Source organism: Propithecus coquereli, unplaced genomic scaffold (genome assembly GCF_000956105.1).
Source record: "Propithecus coquereli isolate 6110/MARCELLA unplaced genomic scaffold, Pcoq_1.0 Scaffold459, whole genome shotgun sequence".
Taxonomy (NCBI): domain Eukaryota; kingdom Metazoa; phylum Chordata; class Mammalia; order Primates; family Indriidae; genus Propithecus; species Propithecus coquereli.
Window position 1 is genome coordinate 3171984 of NW_012150385.1, and position 16131 is coordinate 3188114.

A 16131-nucleotide genomic window follows, 5' to 3' on the forward strand; every position below is an offset into this window, starting at 1 on the left:
GCCGGGCATGGTGGCACATGCCTGTAGTCCCAGCTACTCGGGAGGCTGAGGCAGTAGGATCACTTGAGCCCAGGAGTTTGAGGTTGCTGTGAGCTGAGCTGAGCTGACGCCACAGCACTCACTCTAGCCAGGGCAAGAGAGTGAGACTCTGTCTCAAAAAAAAAAAAACAAAAAAACAAAAAAAGCAAATAAAACAAAATAAAACAAAACCTTCCTTCGTCAAAGATTCTCTAGTTCCAGTTTATAAAATACAAAAAATATGCTTAGTAACTTGCATTTCTTTTTACTCAATATTAAGCAGATCACTTACAGAAGAGTAAACTATTTTTAATTCTGTCAATTCCTAAACAATTAAAGGATGAAAAACAAGCAATTCAAACTTATTTAAATAGCATTCATAATAGGACTAGTAGTAAATAGCATTTTAAAACCTACAAAGAATGTGAAGCTGTTATTAAAGCCAGGGATTTCATTTCCTATTATAGCTGTAACATTTTCATGGAACTAATTTTTAGGCAATCATTTAACACTAAATCTCCACTAGAGCTTTCTGTCAAGTATAATTAGCCAAGAAGCCAGCAATTTTCCTGCAGACACCAGGAACGGTGCTGGCACTTGTGCTAGACTAACTGGACCCACAAATCAAATTTCAAAAGGAGGCCAGGAGCAGTGGCTCACGCCTGTAATCCCAGCACTTTGGGAGGCCAAAGGCACAGGATCACTTGAGGCCAGGAGTTCAAGACCAGCCTGGGCAACATAGCAAGATCTTGTGTTTACAAAAAAAAATTTTTTAAATGCTGGGTAGCGTGTTACGTGCCTGTAGTCCCAGCTACTTGGGAGGCTGAGGCAGGAGGATCACTTGAGCCCAGGAATTAGAGGCTGAGTGAGCTAAGATTGCCCCACTCCAGCCTGGGTGAGAGAGTGAGACCCTATTTCAAAAAAATAAAACAAAAATATCAAAAGGCCCCAGCAAGTTCTTGTTCACAATTTTCCTGAGGTAATTTCAGCTCAGCTGGTGACTTTATTAGCCATTTATCCGACATGAGTTTATTACATGCCTACTATATCCCAGGCACAGTTCCTGGTCCTGGGGCCCCAGCAGGGACCACAACAGAGACTCTCCTCATGGAGCTTATATTCCTGTGGGCAGAGATGGAGTCAAGGTTCGGAATGGATGACCCTAACTGCTAAAGGGGACAAAGCAGGGGTAACATTCTACACAGCATGACAGTGGGCAGCATGCACAAGCATGACACAGTCAGGCTCACATGTTGAAAAGTGCTCTGATGTGGAAACACAGAGAATGAATAGAGGAAAGGCAACTCAGTATGTCTGACAGAGATATCCAATGCCCAGAAGTACAAGACACTGATCACAGGGTGGTCTCCAACCATCACCTCAGAAGCTCTAGCATTCCTTTAAGTTCAGAATACAGCTTAATTAAGCACTGCTTGTTATGAACCCACGTATGGAAAAACTTAAATGTGTGAGTATGGAGAAAGGTTTCAACAATCTAAACACTGTTAATACCGGATGCCTCAACCCAGAGATAGGAGTATTGGTAAGATAATAACTTTCTCTTTAGATATCAGCATAAGGTACACTTGATCTAATAAGTAGGCAAGATATTTAGTATTTTTATTTAGTTTTTTATTAATATTTTCATTCGTATTTTAGTTATTTTTAATTGACATTTTAGTTTTCATATTTTTGCCCCTTCCCCCAGTTTTCATGCTTTACATGGTCTTCATAATTATTTTTCATAGTACACAACATTACCTCAAATTAATGTTGAATAAGTGAGCCATTTCCAACTTACTACTAGATATTTAGACTCTTAAAATATTTCATTATTATAAATAATGCTGTAATTAATATATTTGTACATAACATTTTCTTCTTTGACTTATTTTCTTAAGATACATTTCAACTGTGAACTTCAAACAGATCTACATATTTTAATTTTAAAAAGCTTAAAATATTAAATTCTGAGTCTGAAGCAAAAAGGAGAAAGTTCAAAAATATGGATATCAAGTTAGAGAAGGACATTTCAAAGTACGTTTCCTCAGCAGTGGTGCCTGCCTCTCCAGCGTACTAATACTGTTCTCACTGTGTCTCTTCCCACACTACTACTGTCCCTTCTCTGTGTACGAGGAATGAGACTCTCCTCTTGCAGATCTTCAGATCACTCACTGAAAACCAAACACATCCCAACTCAGTACCTCTAGCAGATATCAATGTCAAGTCCCTGAAACAGCACACTGGTCACAAGGATAGGCTCCAGACACCACCTCAGAGGACTAGCATTCCTTAGAGTCCAAAATGGAGTGGAACCAAGCACCTGTCAGGTTCTGCAGGTGTTAAGTGTTGACAGTGGTCTGCTGATATCAGGATGGAAAGGCCCAGCCATCAGCTATGCAGGACCAGGAGAGGAAGCCCCGCCCTTGGTGCTAACTGGGCCACCCAGTCTTGTGCCTCCTTCCCACAAAGCCTTCTCTAAATCCAATGCAATCTTAAAGATCTAATTCAGACAATCATCTCCAATACTCTTAACACCTGGGTAGCACTTTTAAATCCCTTCAGCAGAAAATCCCTATGACCCTCCTTCAAAGAAAGGGCAGAATGACCTGTTAGCACTTTTTTGTTGCACTAATACTGTTAATATTTACTTTTCTGTTAAATGTCTACAGATAACACCTAAATTGTAAACAAAAAAATGGATGCCATAATAGTTAAAAAATAAGCAAACAGGGCCGGGCATGGTGGCTCACGCCTGTAATCCTAGCCCGTAATCCTAGCACTCTGGGAGGCCGAGGCAGGCAGATTGTTTGAGCTCAGGAATTCGAGATCAGCCTGAGCAAGAGCAAGACCCCATCTCTAATAAAAAAAAAAAAATAGAAAGAAATTATCTGGATAACTAAAAATATATAGAAAAAATTAGCCGGGCATGGTGGCACATGCCTGTAGTCCCAGCTACTCGGGAGGCTGAGGCAGTAGGATCACTTGAGCCCAGGAGTTTGAGGTTGCTGTGAGCTGAGCTGAGCTGACGCCACAGCACTCACTCTAGCCAGGGCAAGAGAGTGAGACTCTGTCTCAAAAAAAAAAAAACAAAAAAACAAAAAAAGCAAATAAAACAAAATAAAACAAAACCTTCCTTCGTCAAAGATTCTCTAGTTCCAGTTTATAAAATACAAAAAATATGCTTAGTAACTTGCATTTCTTTTTACTCAATATTAAGCAGATCACTTACAGAAGAGTAAACTATTTTTAATTCTGTCAATTCCTAAACAATTAAAGGATGAAAAACAAGCAATTCAAACTTATTTAAATAGCATTCATAATAGGACTAGTAGTAAATAGCATTTTAAAACCTACAAAGAATGTGAAGCTGTTATTAAAGCCAGGGATTTCATTTCCTATTATAGCTGTAACATTTTCATGGAACTAATTTTTAGGCAATCATTTAACACTAAATCTCCACTAGAGCTTTCTGTCAAGTATAATTAGCCAAGAAGCCAGCAATTTTCCTGCAGACACCAGGAACGGTGCTGGCACTTGTGCTAGACTAACTGGACCCACAAATCAAATTTCAAAAGGAGGCCAGGAGCAGTGGCTCACGCCTGTAATCCCAGCACTTTGGGAGGCCAAAGGCACAGGATCACTTGAGGCCAGGAGTTCAAGACCAGCCTGGGCAACATAGCAAGATCTTGTGTTTACAAAAAAAAATTTTTTAAATGCTGGGTAGCGTGTTACGTGCCTGTAGTCCCAGCTACTTGGGAGGCTGAGGCAGGAGGATCACTTGAGCCCAGGAATTAGAGGCTGAGTGAGCTAAGATTGCCCCACTCCAGCCTGGGTGAGAGAGTGAGACCCTATTTCAAAAAAATAAAACAAAAATATCAAAAGGCCCCAGCAAGTTCTTGTTCACAATTTTCCTGAGGTAATTTCAGCTCAGCTGGTGACTTTATTAGCCATTTATCCGACATGAGTTTATTACATGCCTACTATATCCCAGGCACAGTTCCTGGTCCTGGGGCCCCAGCAGGGACCACAACAGAGACTCTCCTCATGGAGCTTATATTCCTGTGGGCAGAGATGGAGTCAAGGTTCGGAATGGATGACCCTAACTGCTAAAGGGGACAAAGCAGGGGTAACATTCTACACAGCATGACAGTGGGCAGCATGCACAAGCATGACACAGTCAGGCTCACATGTTGAAAAGTGCTCTGATGTGGAAACACAGAGAATGAATAGAGGAAAGGCAACTCAGTATGTCTGACAGAGATATCCAATGCCCAGAAGTACAAGACACTGATCACAGGGTGGTCTCCAACCATCACCTCAGAAGCTCTAGCATTCCTTTAAGTTCAGAATACAGCTTAATTAAGCACTGCTTGTTATGAACCCACGTATGGAAAAACTTAAATGTGTGAGTATGGAGAAAGGTTTCAACAATCTAAACACTGTTAATACCGGATGCCTCAACCCAGAGATAGGAGTATTGGTAAGATAATAACTTTCTCTTTAGATATCAGCATAAGGTACACTTGATCTAATAAGTAGGCAAGATATTAATAATTTAAAATATCCATGAAGAGAAATTAAATGAAAAAAACAGAAGATTGGAACAAGTTTTAAAATCAAAGAAGGAAGCAGTTCAAAGAAAGAAGCTATTGTAACGGCCCACTCGGCAATTTATGCCTGCTTGCTTGGTTGACCTGTGACCTGCTTGACCTATGTCTGTAATGAAAAATATACCTTGGAAAGACGGAAAAAAGAACAACAAAGTAATTAACTTGTAACCGATGGTTTAAGCTTTCCAGCTGCCTGTAGTAAATTTTACTATGCTTGCTTAACTCATGAAAGAATGTTCCTTGACTTAACTGATGCTATCTGCTTCTGTAAATCTGCTTGCTTAAAGACTATAGCAAGCACAGGAGGTCTGAGGCTGGTCCCAGACCCCACAGCTATGGAATGTATGATATAATTAATCTTGTTCCACCTCATGTGCCTAATGTCACGTAGCCCTAACTTAGAATAGTATAAAAACCCCCTGCTTTTTTGGCTCAGGACTGCTCTCTGTGCAGCCGTCTGTGGCGGTGCAGAGGGTAGTCGCTGGCCAGCTAATAAAGACTCATAATTTGGCTCAGTTTCGGTCTTAAGTGGTCTTTTCTCGCACTTCGAACCACAACACTATCTCTACAAAAGAGTGAATAAAAAAAAGAAACCTGCGATGCATTAGGTTTCCTAAGAAGGCAGGAAGGGATGGAATTCCAAGCCAGGAGAGCCAAGTTCAGCCATAGGTAGGAGGCAGGAAATTATAATCGGTGGCCAAGAATACAAAATGGCTACAGGTGTAAGGGTTCCCATTTTTTCTGTGATGTGATGAGGTCATTTGCGGGGAGGAGAGCAGGAGTTTCGAACACAGTAGAGAGGCTTAAATATTAGTGAGCTTGTAAGAGAGATGATCACTTAATGCTGTGGGCCCATCTGAGACTGGGGTTGTAAGTCTATGGAGAAAGCCAAGGGCTCTGTGGTGAGGCTTTCTGGCTGCTCAGAAGCAGGGAAGGCTAGTGCAGGATCAGCACAGGGTGTTACTGAAACAACAGACCATGAAATACAAGCTGGGCAAAACCAGGTGTGAATAATGGGCTGACGGACTGAGATGAAGAAGGGACCATCCTGCAAGGGCAGGACTCATGTCATTCACTGATACAACCCCAGAGTCAGAACAGTGCTTGATACAGAAAAGGTAGAGACCCAGCAATATGTGTTATCAGAATGAACTGAAGAAAAGAGAGGTCCTGATCATGTTGAAAAATGGTTAAAACCGGAGCAGCTAAAGAAACAAGTGGTCAGAGTTGGAAAGAAAACATCTTCATTCTTAGGTTTTTAAACCTAAAAAGAATTTTAGAAACTGCTTATAATTTGATAAACACTCATTTATTACATTAGCATGCAAAAAAGAAGTTTTAAAGAACTACTATTCTCATAACTTCTAACCCAAACTGGCTAATTCTCAGATTATTATACTCTGTAGACAGAAATCAGAAGAGGTTTTCCAAGGTTTACGGAAGCACAGCCTGCTAAATGGAAAGAGGTGGTGCCGGACACAAAATGTTTCAAAATGTTTCGTATCATCCAGTTACCACCTCATTTAATACTCACTGTGATATGATTGTAGATAAGCTGAGACCACCCAAAGAGATCTGCTAGTCTGTAAAATGCTGCCAATTTACATCGCAATAACTTCTCCCCTTTGTCATATGCAATCGAATCAGATCCTCTAAGGTCGTTCACAGGAGTCACCATACCAAGACCTGAAATAAAGAAAAACAAAACTCAGCTGGGAACAGTGGCGTGTGCCTATAGTCCCAGCTACCCAGGAGGCTGAGGTTGGAGGATTGCTTCAGCCCAGGAGTTCAAGGTTACAGTGAGCTATGATCGCTCCACTGCACTCCAGCCTGGGCAACAGAACAAGACCCTATCTCCAAAAAAAAAAAAAGCCTCAAATATTAATATTTCTCATCAAATGTAAATCAAATAATAATGGTTCTGAGATATTCATCTTCCACATTAGGCCATACATTCTTGAAAACTTCAAAGATGATTTCATGAAGACCATGTTCTCCAACGTTAATTAACTTAGAAATCAATAACAAAAATGTAGACAAATTTGTGGGATGCAGTAAAGCATGCTTAAAAGGAAATTTACAGTAATAAACATATATATTAGGAAAGGAGAAAAGGTTTCTTAAAGGTTTTTTGATTAAAACAAAAGCTGGTTCTCTGAGAAGATTAAAAATAAATAAAAATAATAAAATAAGCCTTTATCCAGAGACTTATCAACAAAAGAGAGTAGACACAAATAACCCATCTGAAGAAGTGGAGAGAGGATATCACTACATATCCTGCAGACATTATAAGAATAATAAAGGGATAATATGAACAACTATGCCAGGCAATTTTTTTAACTTAGATGAAACAAATTCTTTGAAAGATAACAAGCTACTGAAGTTCACTCCAGAAGAAATAGATATCCCGAATCACCCTATTTCTATTAAGCTAAACTTACAGTTAAAAACATTCCCACAAAGAAAACCCTAGGCCCAGATGACTTAACTGTTAAGTTCTGTCACATATTTAAGGAAGAAATGATACCAATTTTATATAAACTCTTCCAGAAAATTCCGTATACTCTGTCAGGACACTTTCTGTCAGGCCTCATTCTATGAGGCCCAGGATTACCTTGATACCAAAACCACACAAAGATATTACAGTACAAGACATTACAAGAAAAAACAGACTGATATCTCTCATGGATATAGACTAAAAATTAAATTTTAGCAAATAATCCAGCAATATATATATTAAAAAAATAATACATCATGACAATAGGATTTAACTCAAGAATGAAAGGTTAGTTCAGCACTCAAAAGCCAATCAACATAATTCATCATATCAAACTAAAGAAAAAAAAAGTGATCATTTTAATAGACAGAGAAGAAGAATTTCACAAAATTCAACATCAGTTCAGGAAGAAAGCTCTCAACAAATTAGGAATAGAAGAGACTGTCTCAACTTGATAAAGGGTATCTTAAAAAATCTACCACTGACATCAAGCATAATGATGAAAGACTGAATGTTTTCCTCCTAAGACAGAACAATGCAAGGATATAAATTCTTGCACTCTTACTGAATTGCACTGAGGGTTCTAGCCAATGCAATAAGGCAAGGAAAAAAACATTGGAAAGGAAGAAAAAGTGTTTAACTGCATGACCCCACTTGGTCATGACATATTATCCTCTTTATATATTGCTATATTTGATTCATTCATTCATTCATTTATTTTAGAAATAGAGTCTCGTTCTGCTGCCCAGCTGGAGCGCAGTGGCATGATCATAGCTCACTGTAACCTTGAACTCCTGGGCTCAGGCAATCCTGACGAGTAGCTAGGACTACAGATGTGTGCTACCATACTCAGCTAATTTAAAACAATTTTTTTTTGTAGAGACAGGGACTCACTATGTTGACCAGGCTGGTCTCCAACTCCTGGCTTCAAATGATCCTCCTGCCTCAGCCTCCCAAAGTGCTGGGATTACAGGTGTGAGCTACCATGATTGGCCCAGATTTTTAATTTTTAAAAATTGTTTTTTAGAAGATTTCAGAAGACAGTGGAAGTGACAGCACAGTTTTTAGATCTTCCTAAATCCCTCTCCCAACCTTGACAAAAAAAAATAACTAGAAGTCGGGCGAGGTGGTTTGTGCCTGTAGTCCCAGCACTTGGCAGGCTGAGGTGGGCAGATTGCTTGAGCCCAGGAGTTCAAGGTTATGGTATGCTACAATAAGCCTGTGAATAACCAGTGCACTCCAGTCTGAGGGACACAGCGAGACTCCATCTCTTTAATCTTTTTTTTTTACAAAACATTTTTAAAAATTAACTAGAGCAACTAGGGTCTAGTTGTGGCTTTAGCTAAACCAAAAACCCAACGATGATACCCACAACAAAACTAACAAGGTGGACCCACAAAACTGAAAATAAAAGTGGGGAGGGATAACAAAGGCAGAGTGAGTGGTATCATCTGTGTAGGAAGACACTGAGAAAAGCCACAGATCATTTCAGACTTGAGATTCCCCAAAGAACCAACAAGAACTCACTGGAAAGTTCAGAGGGTCAACGTGAGAACAGGAACTGAAACCAAGAAGAGTTCTGCACACTTTAATCCTTACAAATTCTCCAAACTAACCATCCAAAACTTGCTTCAGGGCAAAGTCTCACAGTGAGAAATTTGTGGAAATTAGAATCCAAACAGTAGCACAGGACTAACAAGAAAAGGAAACAAGAAGTCCAGATAAGAACAAAGGAAAAGAACAGAACCAGATTTCATTTAAAAAGCTGCCATATTTGTTAACACTTTGCAAAAACAACAGATGAGGGGACCCTAAAACAATCACATTAGAAAAGTTTTCCTGAACCAGCCTCCTTCATGAAAACTAACTTCATATAAAAATGAACAGGAAAATATCATGATCAAATACCATACAAAAATTATTATAAGAAAATAATGAGAATAACATCCCTACAGATAACAAAAGCAGAAAAGACCCATCTACAAAATAGATGAAAACTATAACCTATTATTTCACAATTTTTTCTTTTTTTGTTTACAAAGCTATGTGTATTAGTCATATTTCATGACAATTTAAAAGCATTAACAAAATAAGATATGAAAAAACATTATATAGAATTAGAAAAATTCAGAAATGAGGTACTAGAACATAAAAGTAATTAGAGGCTGAGTGTGGTGCATGCCTGTATTCCCAGCACTTTGGGAAGCTGAGGCAGGAGGATTGCTTACGGCCAGGAGTTCAACGTTACAGTGAGCTGTGATCAGGCCACTATACCCCAGCCTGGGTTGACAGAGTGAGGCCCTGCCTCTAAAAAAAATTACAAATACTAAACTAGAAGTTATATAAGAAGATAAAAAACACAGATAACATGTAAGAGAAAAGAAAGTGAAAAGGAAGAAAATTTTTTTAAATCATAAAGAAATGAAGAGAGAGATAAAGATGAGACTTTGGAAAAAGTGACAGCTATAGAAGACAGGCAAAGAAAATCCAATGTGCGCATAATCCCTGAAGAAGAAAACAAAAGCAAAGAAAGAAAAAAAATACCAAAAATCAAGTCAAGAAAATATTGCTGAAATTTAAAAACATAGAAGGGCACACCATCTGAAATTAACCTAGAATGACCAAAACTAAGCCATATTCTGGTAAAATTGCTGGATTCTAAAGAAAAAGAAAAATATTTTGAGTATCCAGGAAAAGAGACCAAGTCACTTATATGTGAAGATTGTCTTCAAATTTTAATAGCAATTTTAATAGCAATGCTTTGGGCCAGAGAGAAATGAATTATGTATTTAAGATACATAAAAAAGGAAAATATGAGCCAAGGATTTTATACTCAAACTAACCAAACCAAATTAACTGACATATAAAAGCCACAGTGTGCAAGAACTCAGAGAACACCATTCCCACAAGTGTTTCTGAGAAATCTACTATAAAAAACTTCGGACAACCAAAATGACTTGGAAAACATTGACATAAGAACTGATGGTAAGCATTAAGTATACATTAAAGAATTAAGCTACTAATGATAGCACTAAATGAGTGTTATAAGGGGAGAAATAATACCATGTGGCAGTATGTGCTCTGGCGACATGACAACACAATAATTTTTTTTTTTTTTTTTTGAGACAGAGTCTCACTGTGTTGCCCGGGTTAGAGTGCCGTGGCGTCAGCCTAGCTCACAGCAACCTCAAACTCCTGGGCTCAAGCGATCCTCCTGCCTCAGCCTCCCGAGTAGCTGGGACTACAGGCATGCACCACCATGCCCGGCTAATTTTTTCTATATATTTTTAGTTGTCCAATTAATTTCTTTCTAATTTTAGTAGAGACGGGGTCTCGCTCTTGCTCAGGCTCGTTTCGAACTCCTGAGCTCAAACAATCCACCCGCCTCGGCCTCCCAGAGAGCTAGGATTACAGGCGTGAGCCACCGCGCCCGGCCAGAACACAACCATTTTAAAACATGAGGAGAGAATGGGGAAATAATATAGTATTGGTAAATTATTAGTATTGTGTGTAGTAATTTGGGAAAAAACAAATGAGTAACTATGTAGTATTATGGTTTTGTCATTCCGAGTGTCCTTGAGAACCAGAATTTGGTGTGAAAGGAAGGAGAACAAACATTAGACAGATGTGGTTTAGTAAAAAACCCTTAGTACAAAATTTTAATTGGAAGTATCAATATAAATTCATGAGGTAATATATATTTCCTAATTCCATCCACAAAAAAAGGCCTAGAAAGAATGACCAACCCAGCAGCAATGAGCATTCCTAGTACCCAAACTAAAATTCCATTTCCCACAAAAAGAAGTCAAGGTTTCTTAGAGAAATGGCTGATTCCAGATCTGGAGGAGGAAATGAACAAAATGAGTCTAGAACATTTCTCCGTGGGAGTTAGCAAGGAGGCTACAAAAACTACAAGGGCTCAGGAGTCAACCTCAAGAGGCTCTCATTTGTCAAAAATGGAACAATTTGAGCATCATAAAGGATAGTAACTGCAATGATTTGAAACACATTATTTAAATCTATGAAATCAAATGATACTAAAAAATACAAACTAATTGGTCACCTCTGAATTACTGGAAACCAATTTATTATTTTGAAAAAGGATCCTGACTTTCCTGTACCACTAGTGGGTAACCAAAAGAGTTGAGGGGAAGTTTTCCCTTATGGAAATATTTTAGCTAATAAATACAGAAGGAATGATAGAATTAAAATATCATCATCTTCGAATCCTTATTAAGTTACTAGATCTAGGCATTGAGCATCAGTGGCTGCTAACACCACAAAAAGAAACAACCAGCTTATGTGCCTCCTGACAGAACACAGTATTGCCTATGAAGTAGTCTTGCCAAAAAACTGAACCAAAGGACGGTCAAGCCTCTAGATCCCAGTGCCAATTTACTGTAAATACAGAAGACAAAAGAACATGCTAGCAGCACCATGCAAATGGAATCAGCAAAATCCAGACTGTAGGAAACTCTGCAAGTCAACAAACCCATTTTCTTCAAATTTAAAATGTAAGGTGAAAAAAGAACAATGGGTGGTAACTTCTGGACTTAGAAAAGGTTTAAGAGATGTTAAGTAAAAATAGATAAAAACTAAGCCATAATATTTAGGGATTATTATTTTGGTAATAAAACTATAAAGAAAAGCAGGGCATGAATACTATACAAGTCAAGACGGTGGTTCTCAGCCTGAGCAAGAGTGAAAGCCCATCTCTACTAAAAATGGAAAAATTAGCTGGGTGTCATGGTACACGCCTGTAGTCCCACCTACTTGGGACGCCAAGGCGGGAAGATCATTTGAGCCCAGGAGTTTGAGGGTGCAGTGAGCTACAATGATGCCCCTGCACTCTACCCAGGACCACAGAGCAAGACCCTGTCTCCAAAAAAAAAAAAAAAAAAACACAATAGTTGCTTCTAAGAGGTATGGCAATGGGGAGGGGGATAGGATAAGGGACTGATAAACATACATTCATTCATTCATTTATTTATTTAAGACAGGGTCTCACTCTGTCGCCCTGGCTCTAGAGTGCAGCAGCAGCATCAGAGCTCACTGCAACCTCAAACTTCTGGGCCCAAGCGATGCTCCTGCCTCAGACTCCTCAGTAGGGACTACAGGCACACACCGCCATGCCCAGCTAATTTTTCTATATTTTGTAAAGACAGGTAAACCTTTATTTCTTGACGTGGGTAGTGATTATAATTGTATTCATTGTAAAATCATTCATAACCTATACATCATTTGCTCTATGCTGTTTTCTGTATGTAAGTTATATTTTACAAAAAAGGTTAAAAATTCATTTTTAAATTCTTACTTTTAGGAAATAAACTATTAGCGTAACTAAGACTAATTAGATTTTTTTCCTTCCATCTCTTCTTTCTTCCTTTTTTTGTGTGTGGCATTACTGAAATAAAATTTCCTTATCTCTGATTAGAAGACAATATACAAGTGAAATGCACTCTTTTATTATCTAACTCCTATCAAATGTCACTGAAATCCATTAAGAATCCACATGAAAACCTTATTGGCAGCCATTTGATTTCAGGATGGAGGTTTTAGTTAGTAAATTAAATGTGATTCTTAATATTCTGTAGACATTAATTATATATCACATCTGGTGAATGTCAGTCAATGTCTAAGGAAGAGAGAGGAAAATAGCAAATGTCAGGTGATCTAATGGAAACCAACTCTGACTATCCAACCAGACCCATCAGAGACTGATCCAGGACACAACACAAGAGGTCAGATTAGAGGATGCTCAAGTCACCCTGGGCTTCACCTTGTCATGTTAACACAAATTCAACAGCCAGTGCAAACCTCCACCCTTGTACAGCTAAGTGTTCTTTGCTCACATTCACCCAGTCAACATTTTTCCTCTGGCTTTTCTTTCAGAATGTTTCTGTTTCTCACTGGTTTTCAAGCAGCAGTGAGGATGGTAAGTAAAAAAGGCTGGTGGGTATGAAACATTGGCCTGGCTGAAATGAATTCAGGCAAAATTGACATGCTACTCCCAAGCATTATTTCTGATTAGTTTATTTTAATTCACAAAAGGTCTGAGAAGTCACATAAAAAGTCATCTGCCTTGGAAATAACAGTTTCACTGACTTATGAAAAAGGAGCCCTCTACATTCAAGACATTTTTAGATTGACAACCTACCTTTTACTCTAACTAAAACACATTAACCTTCAAAATACTCAACTCTATGTATTAGACAGTTGCATGCCCATCTATTTCACATGAGCGATGTTCAAGAAATTTTATGTGGGAAATTGCAGAGCATATATAAAAAGTCTAGAACTACTCACTCATGTTTAAGGCAGCCATCCCTCCTTGTGGAGCTGCTGGGTAGACATTCGGTACATTCGTGGTCATAAAATCTGCAATCTGCTGTAATGCCAATAGGCCTGTGGGATTCTTCCCCTTCTTAAATTGTTCCTGTATCATTGATTCCAGTTCTTCACAGAAAGCCTAATAAAAGCCATATCAAAACAGTGAGAAACCATTTCTTTTCTATTCCTTGGGGTGTTGGGAGATAGAAAAAGCTATTGCAAAGACCAATTTTTTTGTTTTCATCCAGTGTTGAACAGGCGAGTGGACATCCTCATATATTACTGTTGGGAGTATAAACTCATACATTCTTTTCTGGAAAGTAATTTAACAATATAAACACTTAAAAATGTTAAGAGGAATTCTATTCCCAGGAATTTATTTTAAGGAAATAACCAGATATATTATTTTATATTAATAAATTATTTTATATTAATAACCAGATATATTTATTTTAAGGAAATAACCAGATATATTATTTTATATTAATAAATTATTTTATATTAATAACCAGATATATTTATTTTAAGGAAATAACCAGAATGTGCTAAAAGATTTATTTATTAGGATGTTCATTCCAGAATTACTGATAAAAGGAAAAAACATCCTACATTTCACACAACAGAGGATCGATTAAATACACTGGGTATTTTATGCATACATTCAACATGAAAACCCCTAAAAATTAAATGGCATAAAACTGCTCTTGATATATTCTTGAGTAAAAAATTTTATAAAGTAATATAAACAGTTTTTTGTAAGAGTAAATACTTATCTAAGAACAGAAAAAGATTAAAAGTAAATACATCAAGATATTAACTATAATTCTCTGACAGAAATATTAATAACTTTCATATTCTAATTTGTGCTTTTCAGTATTTTCTTCAAAATATTTTTCAAATTACTTTTTAAAAGTGAAAAAAGGAATCCTAAAACATCCACCTTTTATCAAATAATCCTAAATTAGGTAAAAGAAGTTCAATTGGACTGATGGAAATTTTAATATAAAGTCACTACTGCAACAATAAAGATAATTTATAGTTTCCCCAAACTGTCCTAAAATAATTTTTTCACATATCCAATAAAGAAATATATATCTCCTTGTCAAATAGTTATGAGTGATCTCTAATATGAAAATATGGGTTCACTGGATGATGATCCATGTCTGATTATATGTGCTCCACGGACCCTGGATGATTCCATATTAAACTTATTCCTAGTTTTCCATTGCTTGAGTTGAAAAGATATTGCAGGATATTGCCAAGAGACAGTCTAAGTATACCTATCACTTGGGAGAGGTATACAATAAATGTATTGTTGTTAACTCAATTGTAGAAAAGAATGTCAGTCAAGAGCCCTATGGGAGCCTGTGTCTACCACATCATGATAAATAATGTCACAGATCATATTCTGTGGTAGTCTATGAGGAAAAGAAAAGCTGGGAGATGCTCTGACTGTAAGCCAGAAATAAAAAAAATTACTAAAACATGATTATTTAACCATCTTTGTTATCAATGCACAATGCACTGATATACACACTTTTTTGTTTTTCTATTTTATTTTTTTGAGGCAGGGTCTTGCTATGTCACCCAGGCTGGAATGCAGTGGCCCAGTCATATCTCGCTGCAACTTCAAACTCCTGGGCTCAAGTGATCCTCCCATCTCAGTCTCCTGAGTATCTGGGACTACAGGTGTGCACCACCACACCCAGCTGTATTATATAGATATATATGCACAGATAAAGATAGATATAGATAAAGAGACAGACGGTGTCTACTAAACATCACAATGTTGGTCACAGGGGATGCAAAAGCTGAATTAAACAAGCTTTCTGCTCTCACCCGCTCTCAGTCTGAAAATTCAAGCAATCTATTTCAATGGTTTTCAAATCCACATACATATTTATGGAAAGCCTAACACAACATACACTACTAAGAACCAGGGACTGTTTTAGGCACTAAGAATGTGCAAATGATAAGTTGGAACTTAAAGCTTAGCAAGGAAATCACTAAAAGAAACCACATGACAGAAGCCTTATGCATTAACAGCATTCCAGATGACATCTATATGCAGTAAGGATGCACACAGCACAGAGCTGAGCTCAGCAGTGATGAGTGAGAGCCTAGGGCCACCCATCTGGATACCAGCATCTGGCTCTAGCCACCAGCCTAACAACCATGTGTGCCACTTTGATCATAACTCCTGATGGTTCAACATCCACATCCTCACCTCTTAGCTTCCAAACTTCCTCTCCTCTGATGACTCTGCTGTCCATACAACTTACCTCAGTCTCCCATTTCTATGGTCAAGCCCTAGACCTGTTCATTCCTAGTAACTGTGCCCCTCTTCAATCTCACAGCCAAGTATGTGCTCTCCAACCACCCCAACCTGGCGTCCAGTTCACTTTATTTGCCGTCTATTTGTGACCCTTTAAAAACCCTTCTGACCACCCCCCTTACCTGCTCTGTCCTGACCTCTCTCACCTGGCTGACATCCACTGCAATGATAACACTGTAACCATTTCCTTGCTTACACCTTTAACTCTACCACTTCACCTGGCAAAACCCTGGTTAAATTCAACTCTTCCTCCCTTCTACTCATGCCATACCAAGTGGCTGGAAGGGAAAAATGAAGACCAGCCCACATAGGCATACTGCGCTGCCTGCCTCACTGTA

The 16131-nt window shown here is 38.2% G+C and overlaps 1 protein-coding gene across 3 annotated transcripts in view; it reads right to left on the minus strand.

Annotated features, from left to right (window-relative positions):
• The window catches only part of ADD1 (adducin 1 (alpha)), a 99461-nt gene that overhangs the window by 28081 nt on the left and 55249 nt on the right, over positions 1 to 16131 (minus strand). For all 3 annotated transcript variants that reach the window (XM_012655041.1, XM_012655042.1, XM_012655043.1), the window contains 2 exons: positions 13435 to 13597; positions 6166 to 6317 (listed from right to left, as the gene is read on the minus strand). In XM_012655041.1, the coding sequence (XP_012510495.1) occupies positions 6166 to 6317; positions 13435 to 13597 (315 nt within the window). The remainder of the gene's footprint in view (positions 1 to 6165; positions 6318 to 13434; positions 13598 to 16131) is intronic.